General features: G+C 40.0%; 1 protein-coding gene across 4 annotated transcripts; it reads left to right on the forward strand.

Annotated features, from left to right (window-relative positions):
* Positions 1-966: 966 nt before the first annotated feature.
* ZNF738 (zinc finger protein 738) lies at positions 967-27,764 on the forward strand. 4 transcript variants are annotated; one of them, XM_031003994.3, is made up of 5 exons: positions 967-1,170; positions 3,789-3,881; positions 17,316-17,442; positions 17,947-18,042; positions 19,466-21,747. In XM_031003994.3, the coding sequence occupies exons 1-5, from the start codon at positions 1,168-1,170 to the stop codon at positions 19,558-19,560; spliced, it is 414 nt and encodes a 137-aa protein (XP_030859854.1). In that variant the 5' UTR covers positions 967-1,167; the 3' UTR covers positions 19,561-21,747. The 4 variants fall into 4 exon arrangements, with proteins under 4 accessions (XP_030859854.1, XP_018870381.2, XP_030859855.1 ...); XM_019014836.3 differs by lacking the exon at positions 19,466-21,747 and adding an exon at positions 24,940-27,764 and having other exon boundaries at positions 989-1,170; XM_031003995.3 differs by having other exon boundaries at positions 994-1,170; positions 21,670-21,747.

Consider the following 27,764-nt stretch of genomic DNA (forward strand, 5'->3'; position numbering starts at 1 on the left):
AACCTCTGCCTCCCGGGTTCAAGCGATTCTCCTGCTTCAGCCTCCCCAGTAGCTGGGATTACAGGCATGCGCCACCACGCCTGGCTAATTTTTGTATTTTTTTCAGTAGAGACAGGGTTTAGCCATATTGCCAGGAGGGTCTCAATCACTTGATCTCGTGATCCACCAGCCTCGGCCTCCCAAAGTGCTGGGATTACAGGCGTGAGCCACTGCGCCTGGCCTCTTGTTTCTTTATATTTTTCACCCCCGACACGGAGTCTCGCTCTGTCCGCCCAGGCTGGAGTGCAGTGGCGCAATCTCTGCTCACTGCACCTCCTCCGCCTCCCGGGTTCAAGCAATTCTCCTGCCTCAGCCTCCTGAGTAGCTGGGATTACAGATGCCCACCACCACGCCCGGCTAATTTTTGTATTTTTAGTAGAGACGCGGTTTCACCATGTTAGCCAGGCTGGTCTCAAACTCCTGACCTCTTGATCTGCCCGCCTTGTACTCCTAAAGTCCTAGGATTACAGGCGTGAGCCACCGTGCCTGGCCCCTTGTTTCTTTTTAATTTTCTAGTTTGGCTACCAGAAAATTCAAAATTCACGTGGCTCACATTTTATTTCAGAGGATTACCTCCTTTTTAAAATCTCAGGCTGCCTGCCCAAAGGACCATAAGCCAGGAAAGTAAAAAAAACCTGAAATTTTAAAACATTTGTTATTATATCCTTTTCATTTATGTATAGCCATATGATATAGTATTTACAAATGCATATGACCTTATACGCAAGGTTGAATGCATATACCCTTTGGGGTGGGCCTATCTCAGCTCAGGGAGGAAGCCCTGCCTGAAAAGGCTGCAGCCTAGGCGGTCACTCTTTCTTTATTCAGCCCAGCATCTAATTACATCTTCTGTCAGTCAGGGCCTGAGAGGGTGGGGTTTTAAACGTTATCCAATCAGCGACGCTGGGCTGGGAACTGTCCAATCAGGCACGCAGCTTGAGCGGAGAGGACGGCTTCCGGGATGTGGCGGGATTTGTCCGCTTCTTTGTCTCTGGCTGCCGCTGGAACTCCGGGTCTCGTCTTCACTGCTCTGTGTCCTCTGCTCTTAGAGGCCCAGCCCCTGGTCCTGTGACCTGCAGGTATTGGGAATCCACAGCTAAGACGCCGGGACACCCTGGAAGCCTAGAAATGGTGAGAGTGCGGGGTCCAACATCCCAAGAGAGGCGAAGGGCTGGTTGGAACCGGTGGGAAGTGGCTGTGGCCAGACTCAGGCCACCCCGCAGTCAGCTCTACAATCTGCGCCCCGAGTTCTCCTTGCCCAGCTCGGCCTCAGTCGCCTTCAGCCATAAGATGGCGGTTGCACCGACAGCCCGGCCCCTGGGCGTCCTGTCTCTTCCCTGCATGGTGACTGTGACCTTGCCTGGAGCCCTCTCTGGGGAATCTCTGCATCCGCAGCGCCGCTTCTCTATCGGATTGTGCAGGGACTGTGGGAGGGTCGTCAGGGGAGAATCCTGACTTGGAGTGCGGGTTCATGAATGGGAAGAGGCTTGTTCCTTGGGGTTCCCAGTTCCTATTATCTCCTATTAAAAGTTAATGGGAGTCACTGCAAAAATATTAAAAGAATTTAATCAAAGAGTGGTTCTAGCCTGGGCGCGGTGGCTCACGCCTGTAATCCCAGCACTTTGGAAGGCCGAGGTGGGCGGATCAGAGGTCAGGAGATCAAGACCATCCTGGCTAACACGGTGAAACCCCGTCTCTACTAAAAATACAAAAAATGAGCCGGGCGTGGTGGCGGGCGCCTGTAGTCCCAGCTACTCAGGAGGCTGAGGCAGGAGAATGGCGTGAACCCAGGAGGCAGAGCTTGCAGTGAGCCGAGATCGTGCCACTGCACTCCAGCCTGGGCGACAGAGCGAGACTCTTGTCTCAAAAAAAAAATTAACTGATTAAATAATTTAATCAAAAAGTGGTTCTAGAATTGTAGAGCACCAAGCTGTGGTTTGTAGTTTGTGGTCTATAGGAGAGGCTTGAAAGTCTTTTGTAAAATGCATGATGAAGAAAACCAAATTTAGTAATTGGTTAGGTACAGTTACGTGGTTTCTTAATTTGTACATTAAAGGTGAAAATTTCCTGGTTATGTAATCGGAGCTCAATTGGCAGTTTATAGTAGGTGAAGCCTGAATTTTGTTTCTCTGAATGTAGTAATTCAAAATAATGCGCCTGAGTTAGATTTTTTAAATTGAAGTAGGAACCCAGGGACTACAGAAACCTTAGTCTAATTGCCTGCCACTTAATTATTTTCACACTCCACAGGGAACTGATTTTCTGCTGCATTTTTCACCTGGGTCCCAATCAGGATCTTAAGTCTAACACCCATCACTCATTACTCCAGCCTCATTCTTGCTTGCAGTAAGATACTAAATTTCCAATTTCTTCTGGGGTTCCCAAATGCCAGCTTTTCCTCCCTAATTCACATTATCACGTATTTGTGTTTTTTTGTTTGTTTTGTTTTGTTTTTGAGATGGAGTCTCGCTCTGTCTCCCAGGCTGGAGTGCAATGGCGCGATCTCGGCTCACCTCAACCTCCGCCTCCCGGATTTAAACAATTCTCCCACTTCAGCCTACCTAGTAGCTGGGATTACAGGTGCGCGCCATCATACCTGGCTAATTTTTGTGTTTTTGTGAAGACGGGGGTTTCACCATGCTGGCCAGGCTGGTCTCGAACTCCTGACCTCAGGTGATCCGCCCGCATCAGCTTGCCAAAGTGCTGGGATTACAGGCGTGAGCCACCGGGCCTGGCCACTTATTTTGTAGTGTACTTTTTTATACCGTATTTTAATTAATTATTTTTTGGCAAGGCATTAAATGATGCTTTTTTCTTTTCTTTTTTTTTTGAGACGGAGTTTCGCTCTTGTTGCAAAGGCACATTCTCGGCTCACCACAACCTCCGCCTCCGGGTTCAAGAGGTTCTCATGCCTCAGCCTCCCAAGTAGCTGGGATTACAGGCATGCACCACCACGCCCAGCTGATTTTGTATTTTTAGAAGAGATAGGGTTTCTCCATGTTGGTCAGGCTGGTCATGAACTCCCGACCTCAGGTGATCCGCCCGCCTTGGCCTCCCAAAGTGCTGGGATTACAGGCGTGAGCCACTGCGCCGTGCATAAATGGTGTTTTGGGGGTTTTTTTGTTTGTTTTTTGTTTTGAGACGGAGTTTTGCTCTTGTTGCCCAGGCTGGAGTACAGTGGCATGGTCTCGGCTCACCGCAACTTATGCCTCCAGGGTTCAGGCGATTCTCCTGCCTCAGCCTCCGAGTAGCTGGGATTACAGGCATGTGCCAGCCACCAAGCCCGGCTAATTTTTTATTTTTAGTAGAGACAGGGTTTCTCTATGTTGGTCAGGCTGGTCTCGAACTCCCGACCTCAGGTGATCCGCCTGCCTCAGCCTCCCAAAGTATGGGGATTACAGGCCTGAGCCACCACACCCAGACAAATGGTACTTTTAAGAAGGTTTGTTATCTGTTTGTAAATATTTTCCATGAAAAGAAAGCAAATAATAATCCCCTGACACTGTGTTGCAAAAAATCTCTGTGTGTGTTTTCCTTTTATCTTTCTAGGCACAGAGATGTTATTGGAATTTTTTTGGGTCAGAATTCTGCTTTGGAAAATTTATGGGGTGATGTGTCCTCAGCCACCGTTTAGTTTTTTCCCGGTCCTGGGTTTCAGTATTATCTGGGGATAAACCGAGATATCTGCCATGGTTATGTCAGCTAGAGTGTCTAGTGGATATCAGTTTCTGGTTTATTTTCTCTCATAGGACGACCTGAGGTATGGAGTGTATCCTGTCAAGGGGGCAAGTGGATACCCTGGGGCTGAGAGGAATCTTCTGGAGTACTCTTATTTTGAAAAGGTAACCCCTTGATATGTTAAAATTGTCTTTGGGACCAGCTTGATAAACATGCTCTACTAAAAATACAAAAAACTTAGCCAAGCATGGTGGCGCATGCCTGAATTTCCAGCTACTTGGGGTTACTGAGGCAGGACAATCACTTGAACCCGGGAGGCAGAGGTTGTGGTGAGCCGAGATCCTGCCATTGCACTCTAGCCTGGGCAACAAGAGCGAAACTCCATCTAATAATAATAATAATGATGATAGTAATAATAATAATAATGAATAAATTGTCTTCTACCAACCCAGCTTCCATTTCATGGAGACAAATTGCTTGTCAGCCAATCAGATGCTGGTAATGAGGAGCAAACACAGAAATATCTTCTGCCCCCTGGATTCTGTAAGGGAGCAGAAGAATAGTGAAATAAATATAGTAAAAGAAAAAGAGTAAAAAACAGTGAAAAATATGTGACCAAAAAAATAGTATCCCGAAAGACAAACAACAAAAACAACAACAAACTGACTCCAGTGAGATGGTGTAAGAACTTGCAAAGTAAAATGCATCTAGGGCAGTCACCGAAAAATAGTGCAGTGTCTCCTGAATGGGTGGTTCTTGAGCACATAAGTGAGCAGGAGTGGGTGGAAGGATCTCTCAAGTGATTGAATGGCCTGACTTGAAACATGAGTCAGACACATCTGTTATTTAACCAGCACTGCCATTCCTGGATTTGTCACCTTGAAGAGATTTGTTCACTTATTTTCACCTGTTTTTTAGCTGTAAGTTACATTATATTAGTAGGGCTTGAAAGGTAGAAAAATATTTACAAAGGGCATAAAAGACGTGGGATTCAAAAAAGTTAATCATATATTTCATTTGTTAAAAATTTTCACTTACCTTTTTCTTTCCCAGAGTGAGTTTACAAGTTTTCTCAGGTGTAGTTTTTAATGGCTGGGTGATTTCAAACAGAATTTCAAGCTTAGCTTTCAGAATGCTACCAAGAAAAAGAAGAGGAAAAATCTCTATTCCATTTTTGCCATAGAAAATGAATATGTTTCCACAAGAAAATGTGGTAGATAATTGGTGAGTTACATAGATTCATGAAAACATCAGTTCCTTTTTTTTGCAGGGTAAATTTTTGACAGCGAATATCTCTGTTCAAATTCTGTTATCTTGATTTCTGAGTTTTATGCTAAATTTTATGAGATGAAACTTGGTATTGCCTGGAAGTGTTTCCATATGACTAAATGTTTGCTGCATGATTTTTAATGGAATTAATAAAATAATACATTTATTTTCTGATAGAAATACTTTTGCTTTTCTTATTAAGGTATAAAATGTAAGCACCTTAAAATTTTCTTCCCTTATAGGAATACTGTGTTTGAGTAATTTTTTTGGATTTTTCAAACACTTAGTTTCAAAAACCAAGTGAGCAACTCTAACATGGAAATTAAAGCTTGAGCCCAGTGACTCAAAGCTAAGGCTTATATTGAGACTGTAAAAGTAGGTTACTAAAGGTCCAGTTAGTTTTTTCTGGAGAGCCTCTCCTGCGGATATTCTAGCCTGCTCACTCCAGTCATGGAAGAAGCCTTTCTGATGAGAGAAGCTACAGAGTCCTGGAAAGCTACAGGCAGATGAGTTAAGGTTAAGACAAAAGGGGACTGGGAGGGTCTTACTGACCGTGTAGTTGTTTTGAGGCAGTTTCTAGACTTTGTAATATGTTATAAAGTTAATTTCTGTTAAAAAAAATTTGAATTCCAGACCCAGGCACGGTGGCTTATGCCTGTAATCCCTGCACTTTGGGAGGCCAAGGTGGGCAGATCACCTGAGGTCAGGAGTTTGAGACCAGCCTGACCAATATGGTGAAACCCCATCTCTACTAAAAATACAAAAATTAACTGGGCGTGGTGATGGGTGCCTATAATCCAGCTATTCTGGAGGCTGAGACAGGAGAAATGGTTGAACCCAGGAGTCAGAGGTTGCAGTGAGCCGATAACGGTCCCACTGCACTCCAGACTGGGTGACAGAGTGAGACTCCATTTCAAAAAAAAAAAAAAAAAATTGAATTCTAGAGCCGGGCATGGTGGCTCATGTCTGTAATCCCAGCACTTTGTGAGGCTGAGGCGGGCATACCACCTGATGTCAGGAGTTTGAGACCAGCCTGACCAATATGGTGAAACCCCGTCTCTACTAAAAATACAAAAATAATCCAGGCGTGGAGATGTGCACCTGTAGTCCCAGTGACTTAGGAGCCTGAGACAGGAGAAATGCTTGAACCCAGGAGATGGAGGTTGCTGTGAGCTGAGATCATGCCACTGCACTCTAGCCTGGGCAATAGAGCGAGAATCCATCTCAACAACAACAAAAAAAAGAATTCAAAAAGAGGATTGCAACAGGAGGAATACCAATTATAAAAACTTTAAGGAATGCAATTTTAGGTAGACAAGGGCTTTTTTTCATAGAGTGGAGCCTACAAGATTAGAAAGAATGGAGGAGAATGGCAAACAGGGGGTTAAAAAATCAGATTTCAGATCAGAGAATGTTTTATCCTGAAGTCAGCATGTTTTTAGGAGGGATATAGAATGAAATTGTATAATGGCTCAGATTAAGGGTAGCTCAAAGTTCAGTAGCCTGTGAAAAATTTTATTTAGACCACTGAAGACAAATACAGCTGACTCTTTTAATAAGAAAAAGAAGAAAAGGTGCCAAGTTTTTACCGAAAAAGGGTCCCAATCCAAACCCCAAGAGAGGGTCCTTGGATTTCACTCTAGAAAAGAATTCTGGGTAAGTTCATTGAATAAAATGAAAGGAAGTTTATTAAGAAAGTAAAGAAATAAGAGAATTGCTTACTCCATAGGCAGAGCAGTCCGGAGGCCTACTGGTTGCCCATTTTATGGTTCTTTCTTTTTTTTTTTTGAGAGGGAGTCTTGCTCTGTTATGAGGCTGGAGTGCAGTGGCATGATCTCGACTCATGGCAACTTCTGCTTTCCGGGTTCAAGTGATTCTCCTGCCTCAGCCTCCTGAGTGACTGGGACTACAGGCATCCACCACCATACCCAGCTAATTTTTTTTTTTTTTTTTTTTTTTTTTTTTTTTTTTAGTAGAGACAGTGTTTCACCATGATGGCCAGGATGGTCTCCATCTCTTGACCTCATGATCCACCTGCCTTGGCCTCCCAAAGTGCTGGGATTACAGGCATGAGCCACTGCACCCAGCCAGTTATTTCTTGATTATATGCTAAACAAGGGGTGGATTATTTATCCCCATTGTAGACCATATAGGGTAACTTCCTGATGTTTCCATGGCATTTGTAAACTGTCATGGCACTGGTGGGAGTGTAGCAGTGAGGATGAGCAGAGGTCACACTCATTGCCATCTTGGTTTTGTTGGGTTTTATCCTGCTCCTTACTGCAAGCTGTTTTGCCAGCCAGGTCTTTATGACCTGTATCCTGTGCTGACTTCCTATCTTATCCTGTGACTTAGAATGCCTAACCATCTGGGAATTCAGCCCAGTAGGTTTCAGCCCTATTTTACCCACCCCCTATTCAAAATGGATTTGCCCTGGTTCAATATGCCTGACATTTCCTCCCTCTTTTGTACAAAAAAACCTCTTAATCATAAGGGTTACAGAGGAATGAAAATTCATCTTCTGTAACTACTTCATGCTGTATAGGGGCGATGATATTCTTGCTTAACTATTAGAGTCTTTTGTATTTGAGGTAGAGAGGAGCTCAGTCGAAACTCATCAGTATGTGAGGGCCATTCATAACTGTTGAGTTTCAAAAAAGGGGTTATCTCAAAGATTAGTAAGTGTTTAATTTAAGAAAACGTCTAGGCTGGGCGTGGTAGCTCATGCCTGTAATCCAAGCACTCTGAGAAGCCGAGGCGGGTGGATCGCTTGAGGTCAGGAGTTCAAGACCAGCCTGACCAAATGACGAAACCCTGTCTCTACCAAAAATACAAAAAATTAGCCAGGCATGGCAGGGCACGCCTATAATCCCAGGTACTCAGGAGGCTGAGGCAGGAGAATCGCTTGAACCCGGGAGGCAGAAGTTGCAGTGAGCCAAGATCGCGCCACTGCACTCTAGTCTGGGTGACAGAGGGAGACTTCATCTCAAAAAAAAAAAAAAAAAAAGAATAGGAAACATCCAGAAAGTTTATCCTGCATTTCTACACACAGAGTACAACTGCAATATATTTTACAAGTTCAGGCAGCCGCTTCTTGGTAGCAAAAGGGTCATTTCCAGAAGTCCTATCAGCTCTCAAGTTTCCCCTTTTGGAGGGGAAAGAGCTCCCCATGTCCCATGGTCCTATAGATGCCTAATTCTGTCACTCATAGACACCAGCAAACAGTGCAAGACAGATTAATCCAAAAAGAATAGCAGTTAACATCCAGTGGTGTGAAACCAGTTCTTAGTTGAGAGAGACTTTACGGAGAGCGGTCTCTAACCTACATCTTAGGAAGGACTATAACTTTCTTAAGTTGGGCCTTGAATCCAAGTACAGTCAAGCATCCTTGCCTTGTTTTAGAGGCTCCTTTAACCCACGCTGTCTTAGGAGAGACTCTGACTTTCCTAAGTTGTGCCTCCAACCTAATCTCATCCTTTACCCAGGTATATGGACTCAAAGTCAGCCAATTGGTATCCACAGATAATTTTTCTGGGGGAGGGACAGAAGTCTCTTCAGTATAGTCCTTTTGTGGTTGCCAGGAAAATGTTACTAGAAAGAAGTCTTGATCTATACCCCAAGAGAGGGTTCTTGTATCTTGCTCAAGAAAGAATTCAGGGCAAGTCGTAAAGTGAAAGCAAATTTATTGAGAAAGTAAAGAAATAAAAGAAATGGCTTTCTCCATAGGCTGGTTGTGCATTTTTATGTTTACTTTTTAATTATATGCTAAATAAAAGGTGGATTATTTATATATCTCCTTTTTAGACCTTTACGATGTAACATCCTGATGTTGCCATAGCATTTGTAACCTCTCATGGCACTGGTGGGAGGGTAGCAGGGAGAATGACCAGAGGTCACTCTCATCACCATCTTGGTTTTGGTGGCTTTTATCCCACTTCTTTACTGCAAGCTATTTTATCAGCCAGATTTTTGTGACCTGTATCTTGTGCTGACCTCCTATCTCATCTTGTGACTTAGAATACCTAACCATCTGGAAATGCAGCCCGGTAGGTCTCATCCTTATTTTACTCAGCCCCTATTCAAAATGGAGGCTGTGTACCTCTGACAGATTCTGTGTCTGGCTGTGTAATAAATAAGGAAAGAGAGCACCATCTAAGTCATAATGGGAAGGGTATTTCTTTCTATAAACTGTTCCTGAAGAACACAAAGGATGAAGAATTTTATTAATCACAGCTATTTACCTAGATTATGTATGTGTTTCACCTTTCTACATCTTTTTTTGTCCTATACATTTCTTCTATTTGACTTTCCTCAGTTGTATATTTTATAATAAACCGGTAAACATAACTACAGTGTTTTTCTGAGTTCTGTGAGTAGCTTGATCAGATAATTGAACTTGAGAAAGGGCTCAGGAGTCCCCAGTTTTTAAACAGTAGCTCAGACACATAGATGGGCCTATGGGGTTTGTGACTGGCATCTGCAGTGAGGACAATGTTGTGAGACTGAGCCCTGAATCAGGGTCTGTGCTGACTCTGGGTGGTGTCAGAATTCAAATGTTAGACATTGAGTTGGTGTTAGAGAATTGCTTGATGTTCAGCAAATGCTACAGATTTGGTGCCAGAAGAAAGATATCACAGACGCCTGGCCTGCAGTGGAACTCCAGGTGTCTGAAAATGGAAGGCTCTGCTCTCCTGTACACAGACTGTCATACTGCCTGTTGTCCTGTGATTCCAGGTCTCCTCTTAGGGTGAGAGAATGAAAACTCAGAGGAAAGGAGATCTAATGACAGACCCTCTGTCTCACAGCTGCCACCACAGGATTCCCACCCACTCACAAACACACCCACTAGACATTGATGTGTCCACACTCCTCCCAGGACTAGGCACCACCATCAGGAACTTCACCACAGCATATTTGATCCTAGGGTTTCTTGCCAAAAAGACACAAAAGTGTCTACAACTCTCCTGGCATATCCCCACTGTATCTGCAGCAGTAACCTGTTTTCTCCATCTACCTAGCATTATGGAGCACCTGTTCATAATCTCATCTGCCTGCATGGACACAGAAATAAATCAGAGTACAGCCCCACTGGGACCACTATCTGTAGAACAAACAGTTCTTTCCAGTTATATTGCACTCGTCTGCATGCATGGGTTTTTCTTTTCTTAACTTTTCTTTTTGGTTCAGACATACACGTGCAGGTTTGTTATATAGGTAAAATTGTTTCATGGGGGTTTGTTTTAGATTATTTTGTCAGTGAGTTCCTAAACATAGCACCAAAGAGGTATTTTTTTCTGATCCTCTTTGTCCTTTTATCCTTCATCCTCAACTAGACCTCCATGACTGTTCCTTCTTTATGTCCATGTGTTCTTATTATTTAGCTCTTCCTTATAAATGGTGACATGCATTTGGTTTTCTGTTTTGCATTAATTTTCTAAGAATAATGTTCTCCAGCTCCATCCATATTGCTGCAAAGGACTTAATCTTGGTGTTTTTTGTTTGTTTGCTTGTTTTTTGAGACAAACTCTTTTTTTTTTTTTTTTTTTGAGACGTAGTTTTTCTCTTGTTATCCAGGCTGGAGTGCAATGGTGCGATCTCGGCTCACTGCAACCTCAGCCTCCCAGGTTCAAGCAATTCTGCCTCAGCCACCTGAGTAGCTGGGACTACAGGTGCATGCCACCAAGCCCTGCTAATTTTTGTATTTTTATTAGAGACGGGGTTTCACCATGTTGCTCAGGATGGTCTTGATTTCCTGACCTTGTGATCTGCCCACATCAGCCTCCCAAAGTGCTGGGATTACAGACAGAAGCCAAAGCGCCCAGCCAGACAAATTCTTACTCTGTTTCTCAGGCTGGAGTACAATGGTGTGATCTCTGCTTACTGCAACCTCCACCTCCCAAGTTCAAGTGATTCTCCTGCCTCAGCCTCCCGAGTAGCTGGGATTACAGATACTTGCCACGATGCCCAGCTGATTTTTTGTATTTTTAGTAGACACGGGGTTTTAGTATATTGGCCAGGCTGGTCTCGAACTCCTGATCTCAAGTAATCCATCTGCGTCAGCCTCCCAAAGTGTTGGGATTATAGGCATGAGCCACAGCGCCTGGCTTTGTGTTTTTATATGGCCACATAGTCTTCCTTGATTTTTATGTACCGTATTTTATTTTGATTAAATCTTTATTTTATTTTTGGAGACAGTGTCTCACTCTGTCACATAGGATGGAGTGCAGTGGTGTGATCTTGGCTCACTTCAGCCTCAACCTCCAAGGCTCAAGGTTTAAGGAATCCTTCTACCTCAGCCCCTTAAGTAACTGGAACTATAGGCTCACACCATCATGCCTAATTTTTCTTTTTTTATTTGTTGTAGAGATACGGCTTTGCCATGTTGCCCAGGCTGGTCTTTAACTCTTGAGCTAAGGCATTCCACCTGCCTTAATCTCCTAAAGTGCTGGCATTACAAGCGTGAGCCACCTCACGCTACCATATTATATTTTTTCAATCTAGTCTACCATCAATAGGCAATTAGGTTTATTCCGTGTCTTTGTTATTGTGGACAGTGGTGAAATGAACATGCATGTTTTAAGTTTTGCATTTAAGTCTTCAATTCAGGTTGAGTTGATTTTTATATATAGTGTAAGGAGGGGGACCAGTTTCAATCTTCTACATAGTGCTAGCTAGTTATTTCAGCACCATTTATTAAATACAGAATTCTTTTCATATTCCTGTCAGGTTTGTCAAAGATCAGATGGTTGGAGGTGTGTGGCATTATTTCTGGGCTCTCTATTCTGTTGCATTGTTCTATGAGTCTGTTTTTATGCCAGTATAATGCTGCTTTGGTTACTGTAATGTAGTTTGAAGAGGGGCAGTGTAATGCTTCCAGCTTCGTTCTTTTTTTTTTTTTTTTTTTTGAGACATAGTCTCGCACTCTCTCGCAGGCTGGAGTGCTGTGGCATGATCTCAGCTTACTGCAACCTCCACCTCCTGGATTCAAGTGATTCTCCTGCCTCGCCCTCCTGAGTAGCTGGGATTACAAGCACACACCACCATGCCTGGCTAATTTTTGTATTTTTAGTAGAGATTGGGTTTTACCATGTTGGTCACGCTGGTCTTGAACTCCTGACCTCATGATCCGCCAACCTCGGCCTCCCAAAGTGCTGGGATTATAGGTGTGAGCCACCATGCCCGTAATGGTTGAAAGCTTTTTAAACATCTATTGAAATAACTTTGTGGTTTTTATCTTTAATTGTGTTTACATGAGTAACATTTATTAATTGTATGTTGAACCAACCTTTTATTTCAGAGATACAGCCAAGTTGATCATAGTGCATTAGCTTTTTGATGTTCTCCTGGATTTGGTTTGCCAGTATTTTGTTGAGGATATTTTCATCAATGTTCATTAAAAATATTGGCCTCAAGTTTTCTATTTTTTGTTTTATATTTGCCAGATTTTGGTATCAGAATAATGCTATTTTTATAGAATAAGTTGGAAAGAAGTCCCCTTTTCTCAATCTTTTGAAATAATATTAGTAGAAGTGGTACCAACTCTTATTTTTACATCTGGTGGAATTCAGCTGTAAATTTTTCTGATTCTTTGTTGTTTTTGGTGGGTAGGCTATTTATTACTAATTCAATTTTGGAGCTCATTATTGGTATATTCAGGGATTCAATTTCTTATTTGTTCAGTCTTTGGAGGATGTATCTTTGCTCCAAGGTTACAATCCTCAAGCTTGGCCCAGATGAACTCTCTACTTATATTCATGTTGCCTCAGTTTTTTTCTTTTAGGTAGACATATTACTTAGAATGTGCTAGAGCAGCCTCTATGAAGGGATCTCTTCTTTGATTGTACTCGGCTTGCTGTAATGCCCAAGGATGCAGAGTCAGGCTAACCCCACCTAGAACCTGCACATAAGTTCTGGCCTCTGCCTGGGATTTACAAGACAGGGCCAGACTTTGGATTGAGAATGTACTGAAAACCAACAGAAGGCATTTTCTGTATTGTGAGATGTCAGTGTAGAAATCTTAAAGCCCCCATTTGAGAGTGTGGCTCTTGAAGCTTTTCAGTCTTGTTCAGTGACCTGCTACAGTATGTGAGAGGCTCCCGGTGTAAATAGAATCTGATGATAGAATCTGTAAGTGTAAACAAGAATGAGAGATCAAGACCACAAAGTATCCAGAGCCATAACCACAACTATACCTACTGGTAATTGTGATATTGGAGTAAAGTATTCTCGTCCTTCTTCTTACCCAAAAGCTAGCAAAAATCAGGATAGGTGACCCAGGTTCTGGGGCTCCACCAAGGCCGTTCCATTTTCTATTTAGAATCAGCCTGAGTTTCTCCAGCCTGGCTTATCACTGGGCCATCAGCCCTGGGTCACTGGGAATCCTCTCCTAATCACCTGGGTGTCCTTAAGACATTTGAGGATGTCAAGGGTAGAATTATGTCAGGCTAACAAGAATGATTAATTCTGTTTCTGTCTCGTTGTAAGAGAAAGGAGACATCCTGTGTTTTTTTCTCCCTCATACAAGAGATAACTTTGGTTGTTACCCAGATGAGAGTTTCTCAAGTTTTCTGGTACTAGAGTGAAAGACAAAGAGGAGGTCTGGTGACTCAAACAAACTAATTGCTTCCACTTCATATGGTCATTCAAAAAATAGATGAAGCAGTCAAGGTCCCTACCATCCAGGAAATTTTAGTCTAGACTAGCAACTGGATACATGGTTGAATTAAGCATTATATGGTTGGTACAGTGAATAGAAGTGTGCAAAAAAACCTTGGTCCACTTCTTTTTAATATTGTTGTGACTTCTGAAGTTATCACCTGAAGGTATATTTATGGACTGAAGAGTTGTTATTATTATTTGTGTTTCTTTTACTTTTCTAAGAATACATATTTATCTTCTAATAAAATTATCCTAGAAAACTTTAAAAGATCCATTTAAATTGCTTATTAGTATATGTTATAAAATTGACAGCAGTGGCAAAAATAGATTAGTGTTACATGAACTCTGGGATTTAACTTTTTTTTTCTTTTTTCTTTTTTAGACGGAGTTTCGCTCTTGTTGCCCAGGCTGGAGTGCAATGGCGCGATCTCAGCTCACCTCAACCTCCGCCTCCCGGGTTCAAGCGATTCTCCTGCCTCAGCCTCCCGAGTAGCTGGGATTACAGGCATGCACCACCACCCCGGCTAATTTTGTATTTTTGTAGAGACGGGGTTTCTCCATGTTGGTCAGGCTGGTCTTGAACTCCCGACCTCAGGTGACCTACCCACCTCGACCTCCCAAAATGCTGGGATTACAGGCATGAGCCACCATGCCAGGCTGGGATTTAAGTTTTTCTTAGGTAAGCTTAGGAAAAACAGAACTGGAAATACTCCAGTGACATAGAAAACAAATTCTACCTAGGTTCTTTTCCCTGCCCCAGTTCTGATCAGATTCACCATTTTTGGAGGCCTTATTTAGGTCTGGCCCCACTCTGGAGTCTTCCCTTACAAAACCGATTTATAAAGATTCAAGTTTTTGGGGGTAAATCCTGCTGACTTTCTAGAGCTGCTGCTCACAATATCCTGAAACCCAAAAGCAGATACATAAGAAAAATAAACTATACATTTTAAGATCTTAATTTTTAAATTTTGTAGTAAAACCAGTGCTTACAGAAACGTTCCATTTAGCAAATTTTCTGTTCCTGCAGATCCAATAGCTGCTCTACAAGTCATAAACAAGTAAACATAAACACAAAAAAATTTCTCTAAACTACATTCTAAATCCTGAGAATTATTGAACACTTAGTATGAACTTTAGTATGAACTTTCAAGGTGTTAGTAGGACATAATAACAAATAATAACACATAATGTGTTATTCCCAGCACAGTGCTCTGTAACATACTATTGAGCACATAGTACCTGCTTAATAAACATTGCATTAGTTCATGTGTACATGTTGTTTTTTAAATGCAGACTTATTTAGACATTGCTGCCTTCTGTGTCCTCTGTAAACTTTAGAGAGCCAGCAAAGAATATGAAACTTTACATTTTTTGTCTTTATTTGGGTATGAGAAGTATTGTATTGTGACAAGAGTGCAGCATGTAAAGGACTTTGTGCTGCGCCTGCTTTCTCTAACTAATGCTAATAATGAGCCCAGGGGGAGCAACATCAGCATTGACAGGGGACTTGTTTAAAACACCCATCCATGGACCCTTTTCAAACCTACAGAATCACATTACATAAAGTGGGACCAACATTACCAAGTGATTTTTGAGCTCATTAAAGCTTGAGAGGCAATGCTTAGCTAAGTGGTTATCAGCCCAGACTTCTCATTAGCATTACATGGCCAATTTGCAGAAATCTCTTTACTTGTACCCTTTCCACAGGTTCTGTTTATTGTTCTAGGTGAAAGTATTCATGTTATTTTAATTGTGTCTCATGTGACTCTAAGGTGAGGCCAGAATCAAGTGTGTGGGGTTCAAGATACATTCATGAGAGTTAAGTTCCACCTTTGCACTAAAAGGTAGTCACAGGGACTGTTCTGTTTGGTTTTGATAGGGAGAGGTCAGTGTCACCCATATTTCCATTACTGTAGCAGAAATTGCTGGTGTTTGTGGCAAAAGCAGGCACCTGAAGACAGAAATAGAGAAACATATTTTTATATTCATTGAGCAGTTCATTATTCCTGAATCTCTGCTGTTATAAAGGACAGAAATGGGTGGGCTTTTTCTGCAGGTCTTAGTTCTTTTTTCTGTGGGTGTGAGACTAGCAGGTAAACAGGTGGTGCTGACGCCTTTTAAGGAATTTTTTCAAGACGCAGGTGTAACTTCTCCAGAGAATGTCATCTGAAAAGCGTTTCCAAAGAAGATGAAAGAGGAAAAATGGCTTTTTTTTTTTTTTTTCAGCTAAACGTGTCAGATGAAGAGCTGTGTCCACTCTGCCTCCTGGAGTGCGATGCATTTAGTCCTTGCAAACATTTACTTCTCTACTTGTGTTTCTTTCCCCTAATGAGTTTAACTACTTTAAAAAATTCTTGTGATAGTCGAGGGTCTCTGCAAAATATCTCTCTCCTATATCCCAGAGCCTTCTCTACACTCTCTAAATCATGACTTCTTATATGCCATGCAGAATTCTTACCATGAATTTTTGATCTGCACTATTAAAAATGTTTCCCTTGTTGCTGTTGAACGTGGAAAGATGTGGATACTCAAGATTCCTATTGGGGGAACGTCCTTAGTAAGGATGGAGAACATGTAATATTGAGGTTTCATACGTGTTCTTCATTAGCTCTATTCAGAACAGGATTAAGAAAATGCTTATTTAAACTGGATGGCATTTATTACTCTGAAAGTTCTGAAAAAAAATTATTGTGAGATACCCACTTTCTAGGGTGCTAAAGAAAGACTACTTTAAATTGTTATTAAAAATTACAGAACATAGAAGATATCTGCATCTTGAACTCTGCATAAAACTGATTTTTCTGTGTGGTTAAATTCAGACTATACTTTTTGGGGGGCAATATCTCAGTAATGATGCTGTGTTCTTCGGTGTGCATCAGCACATCACAAAAATTTGTCCTCGTGCAGTTGATTTTAAAATTTACTTCAAGAGCTCTCGGAAATATTAATTTCACTGTAGAGTTAATTATTTTTCTCCTCATTATTAAGTATCTTTATGTAGCCAAAGAAGAGCTGTGCATAAATCATCACATTTAATCTGGCAGCTGCCTTTCTTTCTTAGGTTTTCTTTGCATATGTCTATCTTTGGAAAATGAAGACTCTTATCTTTGTTTACAGGCCAGAAAAATGGGGTAAAACACAGGCTCTTCTACTTACTGGATGTTTGACAAAATGTTCTTTTTGGACCAAATACATTGGCATTACTAGTGAGCTTGTTAGAAATTCAGAATCTCAGACTTTATTTCACATCTTCTGAAAAAAAAAAAATCTGCATAAGATCTCCAGTTTATTGTACACATTAAAACTTGAGAGGTGCTGTCTAACTCAACATGTCATTTTTGCCTGAAAAATATGCACTACTCATTCTTTGTGATGCAAATATAACACTAAAAAATGTACATGTTTGTGTTCATGCCTTTCATTTTTATACTTTATTGTTCATAAATTATCATATATACAGCGGTATTGTGGATCTTATACCATTCTCTTCTCTCAGAGTTAGAGAATACATTAGAGAATATTTCTGTGTTGAAAATTGTTGGATGATTTCAGTTATTCCTGTAAGTCAGAACCAATTTTCTTTACTCTCTCATTTAACCTTAATTCAAGTGATAAATTCTGCCCATGGACACTTGTAAATATGTGTGTGTGTGTGTGTGTGTGTTTTTCAGGGGCCGTTGACATTTAGGGATGTGGTCATAGAATTCTCTCAGGAGGAGTGGCAATTCCTGGACACTGCTCAGCAAGATTTGTATAGGAAAGTGATGTTAGAGAACTTCAGAAACCTGGTGTTCTTGGGTGAGAATAACTTTAATACACAATTCCTTATATACACTAAAGGTTTCATTTCTCCATTTTTGTAGAATAATTTTTGGTAGTTTATGCTTTGCATAAATGCGTTTCTGATCCCTGTTTTCAAAAAATTGTGAAGGAATTATCCATGTAGAAAAAAATTTCCTCAAGATGTTTTATCTTAGCCTGAACTTTTTGCATTCCTGAGCTGGTCTGTACCTTCACTCTAGAGTAGTGGTAATCTCAGAAATTTAGTAGTATAAAATATTGTCGTCCATATGTTAAAATCTATATGCCACCACTAATTTTTGATTCATGAGCACTGAGTAGCAAAATTAAGGACCTACAAATTTAAAATATTTTCTAAATGTAAGAACTTTCTATCATTAAATAGTATTTTGGGATGAATTTTCTAGAATATTCTATTACCTCCTCTTTACTAAGCACAGTAATAGGTAGGTAATTAGAGAATATGAGCAAGATTGATGTTATTTATTTTTAATAAATCAGGTATTGATGTCTCTAAGCCAGATCTGATCACCTGTCTGGAGCAAGGAAAAGATCCCTGGAATATGAAGAGACACGGTATGGTAGCCACACCGCCAGGTAGGTGAGAGTGAATAAAACAGTTGACATAGATGAAAGGTTGGAAGATTACAAAAAAAAAAAAGCAAGTCCCTATAATGTGATTTGGGAAGCTGTGTTCCAAAGCAAATAGATTCTGGGAAGCCTGAGGTGTGTGTTTTTTTTTGTTTGTTTTCTTTTTGTTGTTACTGTCACATAGGGCCATCTTCTGTCTTAGGCTTTTAAATTCTCTAAGGATTCTACTTTCCCTTCATTGATTTTCCTTCAAGTTCACAGTGAGAGCCAGAGTCCTCTTCATGGCATAGAAAAGACTGCACAATCTGACTGCATTTCCATTGTTTTGGGGGACACACAAATATCTGCATGATTTTGAGAAACTTTATGTTAAACTATTTTTTTAGTTCTCTTTTGCATCATGTCTAAAATGTGTGAGAGTAGTGGTCACTGTTCTATTGGTTTTTATGTTAATTTTCTGCACATTCCATCTTTTTTTATTAGTATATTCTTGAAATATAGTCTGAAATTATAAAATATGATGTCTCTCTGTTTTGTTCTTTTTCCTCAAGATTGCTTTGGCTATTCAAAGTTTATTGTAGTTTTTTTGTTTTGTTTTGTTTTTTGTTTTGAGATGGAGTTTCACTCCTGTTGCCCAGGTTGGAGTGCAAAGGCGCCATCTTGGCTCATCATAACCTCTGCCTCCAGCGATTCTCCTACGTCAGCCTCCCGAGTAGCTGAGACTACAGGCATGCACCACCATGAGAGTTTTTAGTAAAAACTCTCATGTTTTTATAAAAAGTTTTATGAAAAAATTGGATTTTTAGTATACTTGCCTCGGCCTCCCAAAGTGTTGGGATTACTGGCGTGAGCCACTACACCCAGCCTTTTTTTCTATTTTATACTTTCATTCCATTTTGGTCATAGAATGTAATTCATAAAATGTCAAATTTAACAAATTTTTATGACTCCATTTTTGGCCTAACAGGTGGTCTATCAAAGAGAATGTTGCATAAGCTATTGAGAAGGATGTGTTTCCTCATTTTCTTGAGGACTCTTCTCTATTTCTCTGTTAAAAATAATTGTACGGGCTGGGCACGGTGGCTCACGCCTGTAATCCCAACACTTTGGGAAGCGGAGGTGAGCGGATCATCTGAGTTCGGGAGTTTGAGACCAGCCTGACCAACATGGAGAAACCCCGTCTCTACTAAAAATACAAAATTAGCCAGGTATGGCGGCACGTGCCTGTAGTCCTAGCTACTCAGGAGGCTGAGGCAGAAGAATCGCTTGAACCCAGGAGGCGGAGGTTGTGGTGAGCTGAGATCGTGCCATTGCACTCCAGCCTGGGTAACAAGAGCAAACTCCATCTAAAAAAAAAAAATTGTATTATACTGCCTTCAATTCCTCTCTTCACTTACTAATATTCTGTCTTGTTTTATTTTTATTACAGAAAGTGGGGTATTGAAATTTCCTACTATAATTATATTGCTGTCTAGGTGTTTCTTCCAGTCTGTCAATATTTGCTTTATATATTGGGAACCTTAGTGTGACATACACACAGACACACACACACACATAAAATTTGTCATAGGTTCCCAGTTAATAAATCTATTATTGTTTAATGTCCTTCTTTGTCTCTTTGCAGTTTTGACTTAAAGTACTTTATGTAAGATATGACAGTTTTTGACTTAAGATGTAGCTTTTGTAATACTATTTTGACCTCTTCTGCTCTCATTTGGTTAATATTTGCATGCAATGTCTAAATCTATCTTGCCACCTTCAGTATGTTTTTATCATTAGATGTCAGCTGACCCTTGTAGAAAGGCAAATTGGATCTTGGTTTTTAATAATTTTAAATAAATTTCTTTATTGAAAGTATGTCTCTTGATTGGAAAGTTTTCTGAAACAAAGAGACTTACTTATTTTTTTTGTTGTTCTATTTGATTCTTGCATCTTTGTCCCACATTTTCTCTTTGTTTCTCTCTGTGGCTGTTTTATTTTTACTTTGATATGCTTTTACTTCTTTCTTATTTTGTTTTCTGTATCTATACAGGCATATTCTTTGTGGTACGTGGGGGATTACATAAAACCTCTAAGAGATACAATGTATTTCAGTCTAGTTAAAAATGAACTTTTGTTGCATGCAAAAATTTTTTCTCATTTACATATGTTCTCAGATTTGTTATTGATGTTGCTAATTATATTTTTATTTGTATATTTATTAACATGTTTATAATGATTTCTATGCCTTTATCTTTCAAATTTTGGAGAATAATTAAAAATTTCTTCTGTGCCATTATGATAATGCTAAGAAATTTATTTTTGTGTATGTGCGTATCTTTCCCAGAAAATAATGTGTTTTAATATGATTTTGTGTTGCTTTGTTAAATCGTCTTATTTTCATTGGAAGCAACTGCTTTCAGCACCTTTTATATGTAAGGAAGTGCCAATATACTTTTTAAAGTTTGGTTATTTTTTAAGTTTGTTTTCTTTTTATTTAGCAGGACAGATTTGGTGATGGTATTACACTCACTTGATAACTATTTTCTTCAGATTTGACTATATGACACAGTTTCCTTCTGTCCTGAAAAATTTTTGTTGAGAATCCACTGGCTATCTCATAAGAGTATTCTTGCAAATAATATCACTTTTTTTTTTTTTTTTTTTTTTTTTTGAGATGGATTTTCACTGTTGTTCCCCAGGCCAGAGTGAAATGGTGCGATTTCACCTCGCTGTGTCCCGGGTTCAAGCAGTTCTCCTACCTCAGCCTCCCGAGTAGCTGGGATTACGGGCATATGCCACTACACCCAGCTAAGTTTGTATTTTTAGTAGAGACAGGGTTTCTCCATGTGGTCAGGCTAGTCTCGATCTCCTGACCTCAGGTGATTCACCCACCTCAGCTTCCCAAAGTGTCGGGATTACAGGCTTGCGCTACCGCGCCCAGCCAACACATCACTTTTATCTTGCAGCTCCCAAGATTCTCTTTTCTGTGACTTTTAAAATTGTGCTTACATATGTGTTTGATATAAATATCTTTGTATTCTAGTTTGTTTGTTCAGCTTCTTCATTTTTACATTACTTTTTAAAAGATTTCTCAGTTATTTTTTATATTTTTTACCTCCATAATTTCTGTTTTTCCAATATTTTAAATATTTCTGTTCTTATTTCCAGTTTTCTGATTTTCTGTAGTTCTCTGTGTTCATATTTTACTCATTGAGTATTCGATTTATTTTCAATTTTTAAAATTAATGTATACATTTTTTATTTCTTTCTGAAAAATTTATAATAATTTTATTGGTACTACATTGCCCTGTTTTATATATATTCTAATCTTTTATTAAAATTTGCACATTAAAAAAATGTTACCTGTCCCAGTCTTTGTAATGTGGCTTTCTCCTGGCATACTTTGAACAATTGTCTGGGTTAGAGATTCTGAGAGTCTCTCAGACATATTCTTACAATGTGTCTTGCCTGAAATTTTGTGTTTATTTTTTGGTTAAAGGAAATTATTCATCTTCTTTGTTAATACTCAGTAATCACTCACTGCACCTGTTTTCTTTCTGTGGTCCTGCAGTCTCTTCACTGCTTTAACATTTACCTTTGATCCCAGCAGACTCAAACTGTCATTCCAAATTATACCACCATTTCTTTCAGCACTATATGTCATGGGTGACAGAAACCAGTGTCTTCAAAGGCCCCTACAAGCAAGCAATAAAGATACATGAGCCAGTATTTTACTTGTGTTTTTTTTATTATTTTTTTAAGGCCACATTGTTTTAATTGACAACTCAATCTCTACATACATACAGTATTGCACAAATTATAAGTGGATCAACAGTTATATTATTGATACAAACTCATAAGCATTTACATAAAACTACCGCTCTAGGTTTTGGTGTGTTTTGTGCCAGCTACTTTAGTGAATAAAAGAAACAGAAAGGAACTCAACTACTTGAATTCATGAGAATCAGCTTTCAATAAAAGCATATGTATCATCTCATAGAATACTTAATATGTCAAACCCAGGAAAATCAGTAACTAAGTAACAAAAGGAACACTTATTAAGAAAATTTGGTGATAAAAATGTTAGGCTAAAATATTAAGAACTTTAGCAACTGGAATGAGGAACCAGAAAGTATATGCACACTGGGAATTTTAAGAAAAGATCCCCACATTCTCCTGCACAATGAGGACCACATTCCAAAAACATAATTCTGGGTTGTTACAATGTCTTCTCTGCTACAAACCATAGTTTCAAAGATGAAAGAAACAAGATGGTAGTTCACATAAAAGGGTTTTAAAATTCTTCCCACTGAAAATAAAATAAAAATAATATGATCTCCATCAAATTATAAAGAAATTCTATGAAAATGGTGACCAAATAAAGAAGTCAGACCATTTGCCTTCACTGACTGCCTCAGAGGGCAGAGCATGTGTCACCTACAAGGAAGGGGAGATGGGGGTAGAGTCCCCACTCTCCCCTGGCCTGTGGAGTGGGGGTGGACAGGAGTCCTTTGGCTTCCCTGGGGATTTGCTTTCTCACATAGGGAATTGAGGGAGGTGGGCTAGATGGCTTTAAGAGACCCCTCAACTAAAAGAATCAAAGTCAGCTTGAGATCCTATCTCTGAGCAGGCACATAAGGTGACAAAAGAAATGGATTAAAAAACAGATGGATGACATCTTTCTCACCTTTTAATACCATCACTGAGAACTAATCTGTACTATAGTTGAAGAAAATCTTTGCCCGGTACTATTAAAAGGTACTCAATGAGGCATCTGACAATGAAATTTTTCATAAAAATGTATAAAAAGGCTATATTAAGTTTGGGTGGGAAAACAATGCACCACCATGTTACTACCAGCAGTCAGGACGTCCTGTCTCAGATTTTAGGAGTCGCCGATCTGGTTGGGAGAAATGCTGAGGGGGATGCATGTTCAAGCCATTCAGTAGAGAGCTAAGGAGGGCACACTGTTCAGGAAATGGATAAACAGGTGCCCAGGAAGGCAACTTTAATGAAACTGTTTCTAAAACAAAGGATGTAAGAGACCTAAATGATCCAAGGAGAGTGATGGCTTCTCATTTTCTGTCCCCTAATGAGAATACAAATATTTCTTCTGGGATCTAACACACTAGCTTCATTTTCAAGATGCATCACTTTATTTTCCTTACAAGGCAGCAGCACATTAAGCACGTGAGAGTCACATGATTTCTGCAGTGAGCACCAAGGCTTCCAGGAGTTTTCTTGGAACCTACGGCCAGAAGAGTCCTGAGATTTCAAATATTAAAGCTTTCTCTACAGCCACACGTCCCTTTGATGTTTGGGTTATTGAACGCAAACTCACTGGATAATTTGTCTTCAACATAGTCCATTTCCACTCCTAAAACTGTTAGCTTTGCTTTCTTTTTGATGAATACTCTTACTCCATCTTGAGTAACTTCTTCATCAGAATCTCCTTTTGTCTTTGTATATTCTAGAGTATAAGAAAGGCCATTACAGACCCTGGTTTGGACACCAACTTTTACACCTACAAGCTCAGGCTTACCTTTTTCTTTTTTTTTCTTTTTTTTTTTTTTTTTGAGATGGAGTCTCATTCTGTCATTCAGGCTGCAGTGCAGTGGCGTGATCTCAGCTCACTGCAAGCTCTGTCTCCCGGGTTCACGCCATTCTCCTGCCTCAGCATCCTGAGTAGCTGGGACTACAGGCACCTGCCACCACACCTGGCTGATTTTTTGTATTTTTAATAGAGACGGGGTTTCACTGCGTTAGCCAGGATGGTCTTGATCTCCTGACCTCATGATCCACCCACCTCGGCCTCCCAAAGTGCTGGGATTACAAGCGTGAGCCACCGCGCCTGGCCAGGCTTATCTTTAAGAACTTGTTTTACCTTGGTTACTGCTGAAGGTGTCAGGGTGAGGGCGGCCTGGGTGGGCTGCAGCTTCCTCTTGTTCACAGCCTGGACAGTTGCCGGGACTAAGGAAGCTGACATCTTCACCATCCCAATGCCCCAGTGCCTCAGGCCAGAGCTCGGCTGCCTCAGCCTGTCTCCGGACATGGCAGGTGCATTCTACTTGTGTTTTTTAAAATATATATATAAAATGTTGGCAATTTACTTCTTTTTTTCTTTGTTTTTTTTTTTTTGTTTTTTTTTTGAGATGTAGTCTCACTGTTGCCCAGGCTAGAGTGCAATGGTGTGATTTTGACTCACTGCTACCTCTGCCTCCTGGGTTCAAGCAATTCTCCTGCCTCAGCCTCTTGAGTATCTGGGATTACAGGTTGAGCCACCACGCCCGGCTGGCAATTTACTTCTTTTTGTTTTTTTGAGATGGAGTCTTCCACTGTCACCCAGGCTGGAGTGCAATGGCATGATTTCTGCTCACTGCAACCTCTGTTTCCTGGGTTCAAACAATTCTGCCTCAGCCTTCTGAGTATCTGGGACTACAGGCACACACCACCATGCCCAGCTAACTTTTATATTTGTAGTAGAGACGGAGTTTCACAGTGTTGGCCAGGATGGTCTCAATCTCCTGACCTCGTGATCCACATGCTTCAGCCTCCCAAAGTGCTGGGATTACAGGTGTGAGCCACCACATTTGGGGCAATTTACTTCTAAAGGCATTATGTTATATCAGGGAGCAAGAACAGCTGTGTTGGGTAAATGTAACAAACTTTTTTTTCTTCTGTGTGACTTTTTGCATTGTGCTCACTTCGGGTACTTTAAACATTTAGCTCATTTATAATTTTTTCTCAGATGTATTTTCGTTAGTGTGTTTTTGTTATATATGTCTATAAAAAATTAGGGCCTTTGGTATTTTGCTATATCATCTTGTATATGTAGTTTGTATAATGTTATAGTTTAGATTTGTAATCTATATTTATCTGAGTCTAGTAAGTGGAGTAATTTGATATTTTTATTTCTTTCAGTTACATATTCTCATTTTGCCCAGGACCTTTGGCCACAGCCGGGCATAAAAGATTCTTTCCAAAAAGTGATACTGAGAGAATATGGAAATTATGGACATAAAGATTTACAGTTAAGAAAAGGCTGTAAAAGTGTGAATGAGTGTAATGTGCAAAAAGAAGGTTATAATGAACTAAACGAGTATTTGACAACTACCCAGAGCAAAATATTTCAATGTGATAAATATGTGAAAGTCTTTCATAAATTTTTAAATTCAAATACACATAAGACAAGACATACTGGAAAGAAACCTTTCAAATGTAAAAAATGTGGCAAATCATTTTGCATGCTTTTACACCTAGGTCAACATAAAATAATTCATATTAGAGAGAATTCTTACCAATGTGAAGAATGTGGCAAAGCCTTTAAATGGTTCTCAACCCTTACTAGACACAAGAGAATTCATACTGGAGACAAATCCTACAAACATGAAGAATGTGGAAAAGGTTTTAACCAGTCCACAACTCTTACTAGACATAAGGTAATTCATGCTGGAGAGAAACACTACAAATGTGAAAAATGTGGCAAAGATTTTAAACAGTCCTCACACCTTACTAAACATAAGATAACTCATGCTGGAGAGAAACCCTACAAATGTGAAGGATGTGGCAAAGCTTTCTGCCAATTCTCATACCTTACTAAACATAAGATAATTCATACTGGAGAGAAACCCTACAAATGTGAGGAATGTGGCAAAGCTTTTAATTGGTACTCACACCTTACCAGACATAAGATAATTCATACTGGAGAGAAACCCTACAAATGTGAAGAATGTGGCAAAGCCTTTAATGTATTCGCAACCCTTACTAGACATAAGATAATTCATACTGAAGGGAAACCCTACAAATGTGAGGAATGTGGCAAAGCTTTTAAACAGTCCTCAAACCTTACTACTCATATGAAAATTCATTCTGGAGAGAAACCCTACAAATGTGGAGAATGTGGCAAAGCTTTCTTCAGATTCTCATACCTTACTACACATAAGGTAATTCATACTGGAGAGAAACCCTACAAATGTGAGGAATGTGGCAAAGCTTTTAACTGTTACTCCTACCTTACAGCACATAAGATGATTCATACTGGAGAGAAACCCTACAAATGTGAAGAATGTGGCAAAGCTTTCTACCGATTCATTTACCTTACTACACATAAGAGAATTCACACTGGAGAGAAACCCTACAAATGTGAAGAATGTGGCAAAGCTTTCTACCGATTATCTTATCTTACTACACATAAGATGATTCATACTGTAGAGAAACGCTACAAATGTGAGGAATGTGGCAAAGCTTTTAACTGGTACTCACGCCTTACTACACATAAGAGAATTCATACTGGTGAGAAACCCTACAAATGTGAAGAATGTGGCAAAGGCTTTAGTGTATTCTCAACCCTTACTAAACATAAGATAATTCATACTGGAGAGAGACCCTACAAGTGTGAAGAATGTGGCAAAGCCTTTAATGTATTCTCAACCCTTACTAAACATAAGAGAATTCATAATGGAGAGAAACCCTACAAATGTTTAGAATGTGGCAAAGATTTCTACCAATTCTCATACCTTACTACACATAAGATGATTCATACTGGAGAGAGACCCTACAAACATGAAGAAAGTGGCAAAGCTTTTAACTGTTCCTCACAAATTACTAGACATAAGATAATTCATACTGGAGAGAAACCCTACAAATGTGAAGAATGTGGCAAAGCTTTTAAAAAATCCTCAAACCTTACTAATCATAAGATAATTCATATGGGAGAGAAACCCTACAAATGTGAAGAATGTGGAAAAGCTTTTAACCAGTCCTCAACTCTTACTAGACATAAGAGAGTTCATACTGGAGAGAAACCCTACAAATGTGAAGAATGTGGCAAAGCTTATAACTGGTCCTCAAACCTTACTAAACATAAGAAAATTCATACTGGAGAGACACCCTACAAATGTGAAGAATGTGGCAAAGCTTATAAGTGGGCCTCAAACCTTACTAAACATAAGAAAATTCATACTGGAGAGACACCCTACAAATGTGAAGAATGTGGCAAAGCTTTTAACCAATCTTCAACCCTTACTATACATAAGATAATTCATATTGGAGAATAACACTACAAATGTAAAAAATGTGGCAAACCTTATAACCAGTACTCATACTTTACTACACATAGGAGAATTCATGTGGAAGAGAAATTCTACAAACGTGAAGAATGTGGCAAAGGCTTTGACTGGTCCTCTACCCTTACTAAAGATAAAAGAGTTTGACTGGGTGTGGTGGCTCATGCCTGTAATCCCAGCACTTTGGGAGGCTGAGGCAGGCAGATCACCTGGTCAAGAGTTCAAGACCAGCCTGGCCAATATGGTGAAACCCCATCTCTACTAAAAATATAAAAAATTAGCCAGGTGTAGTGGTGCACACCTTTAGTCCCAGCTACTCTGGAGGCCTAGGTAGGAGAATCGCTTGAACCCAGGAGGTGGAGATTGCAGTGAGCTGAGATTGCTCCACTGCACTCCAGCCTGGATGACAGAGAGAGACTCTATCTCCAAAAAAAAAAAAAAAAAAAAGGTAAGAGAGTTCATACTAGAGAGAAACCCTGCAAATGTGAAGAATGTGAGAAAGCTCTTAACCAGTCCTCACACCTTACTGCACATAAGAGAAATCATACTGGAAGGAAACCCTACAAATGTAAAGAATGTGAGAAAGCTTTTAACTGGTACTCATGCCTTACTACACATAAGATAATTCATACTGAAGAGAAACTCTACAAATGTCAAGAATGTGGCAAAGCTTTTAACCGG

This window comes from Gorilla gorilla, chromosome 20 (genome assembly GCF_029281585.2).
Source record: "Gorilla gorilla gorilla isolate KB3781 chromosome 20, NHGRI_mGorGor1-v2.1_pri, whole genome shotgun sequence".
Lineage (NCBI taxonomy): Eukaryota > Metazoa > Chordata > Mammalia > Primates > Hominidae > Gorilla > Gorilla gorilla.